This window comes from Penaeus monodon, chromosome 30 (genome assembly GCF_015228065.2).
Source record: "Penaeus monodon isolate SGIC_2016 chromosome 30, NSTDA_Pmon_1, whole genome shotgun sequence".
Lineage (NCBI taxonomy): Eukaryota > Metazoa > Arthropoda > Malacostraca > Decapoda > Penaeidae > Penaeus > Penaeus monodon.
The window spans coordinates 25,296,119-25,296,651 of record NC_051415.1 but is presented as its reverse complement, the minus strand read 5'-3'; the positions used below and the strand labels follow the sequence as shown (position 1 = coordinate 25,296,651).

The following is a 533-nucleotide window of genomic DNA, read 5'->3' as shown; positions in this document are numbered from 1 at the left end:
CGCTACTATTGCATAATCAGACTCTTACCATAGGCCATGTCACGCAGCACGCACGCACAAATCCACAAGCACTTGTGACTCTGTGAGTGCACGCACAACCGAGTCCCGATAACTCCGCAGCGATTCCAAAAGAAAAGACAAACCCTACCAGAAAACAGAGAAAAAGAGAGAAAAAAAATCGAATTCCTCCGTGGCGCGTCCTCACCTCAGGTAGTCCCTCTTGCAGAGCAGGAGATTGGCCTTCTTGTAGAGCGTGGAGCCGACCTCGCCCAGGCGGCAGTCGCAGCAGCCGCACTTGAGGCAGTCCTCGTGCCAGTACAGGTCCACGGCCTTGAGCAGATACCGGTCGTTTATTCGCTTCCCGCATCCTCCGCACTCGTGACTCCCCGTTGTTTTGCCCACTTCCACAGCGGCCATCCTCATCCTACAACTGCTCTGCGGAAAGGACGCAAGCATTAATTAAGGGGGAGAGCGGAAGGCGAGTTAAAGATGTACACACGACGAACGTACACACGTACATGCGCAATATTTAC

At 53.5% G+C, this 533-nt stretch overlaps 1 protein-coding gene across 1 annotated transcript in view; it reads right to left on the bottom strand.

The window, feature by feature from the left end:
- LOC119592661 (insulin gene enhancer protein ISL-3-like) overlaps positions 1 to 435 on the bottom strand; it is a gene marked incomplete at its 5' end in the record, with an annotated part of 82,877 nt that extends 82,442 nt beyond the window's left edge. Inside the window, 1 exon segment of the mRNA XM_037941573.1 lies at positions 206 to 435. Within this exon segment, the coding sequence (XP_037797501.1) occupies positions 206 to 423 (218 nt within the window).
- Positions 436 to 533: the final 98 nt, after the last annotated feature.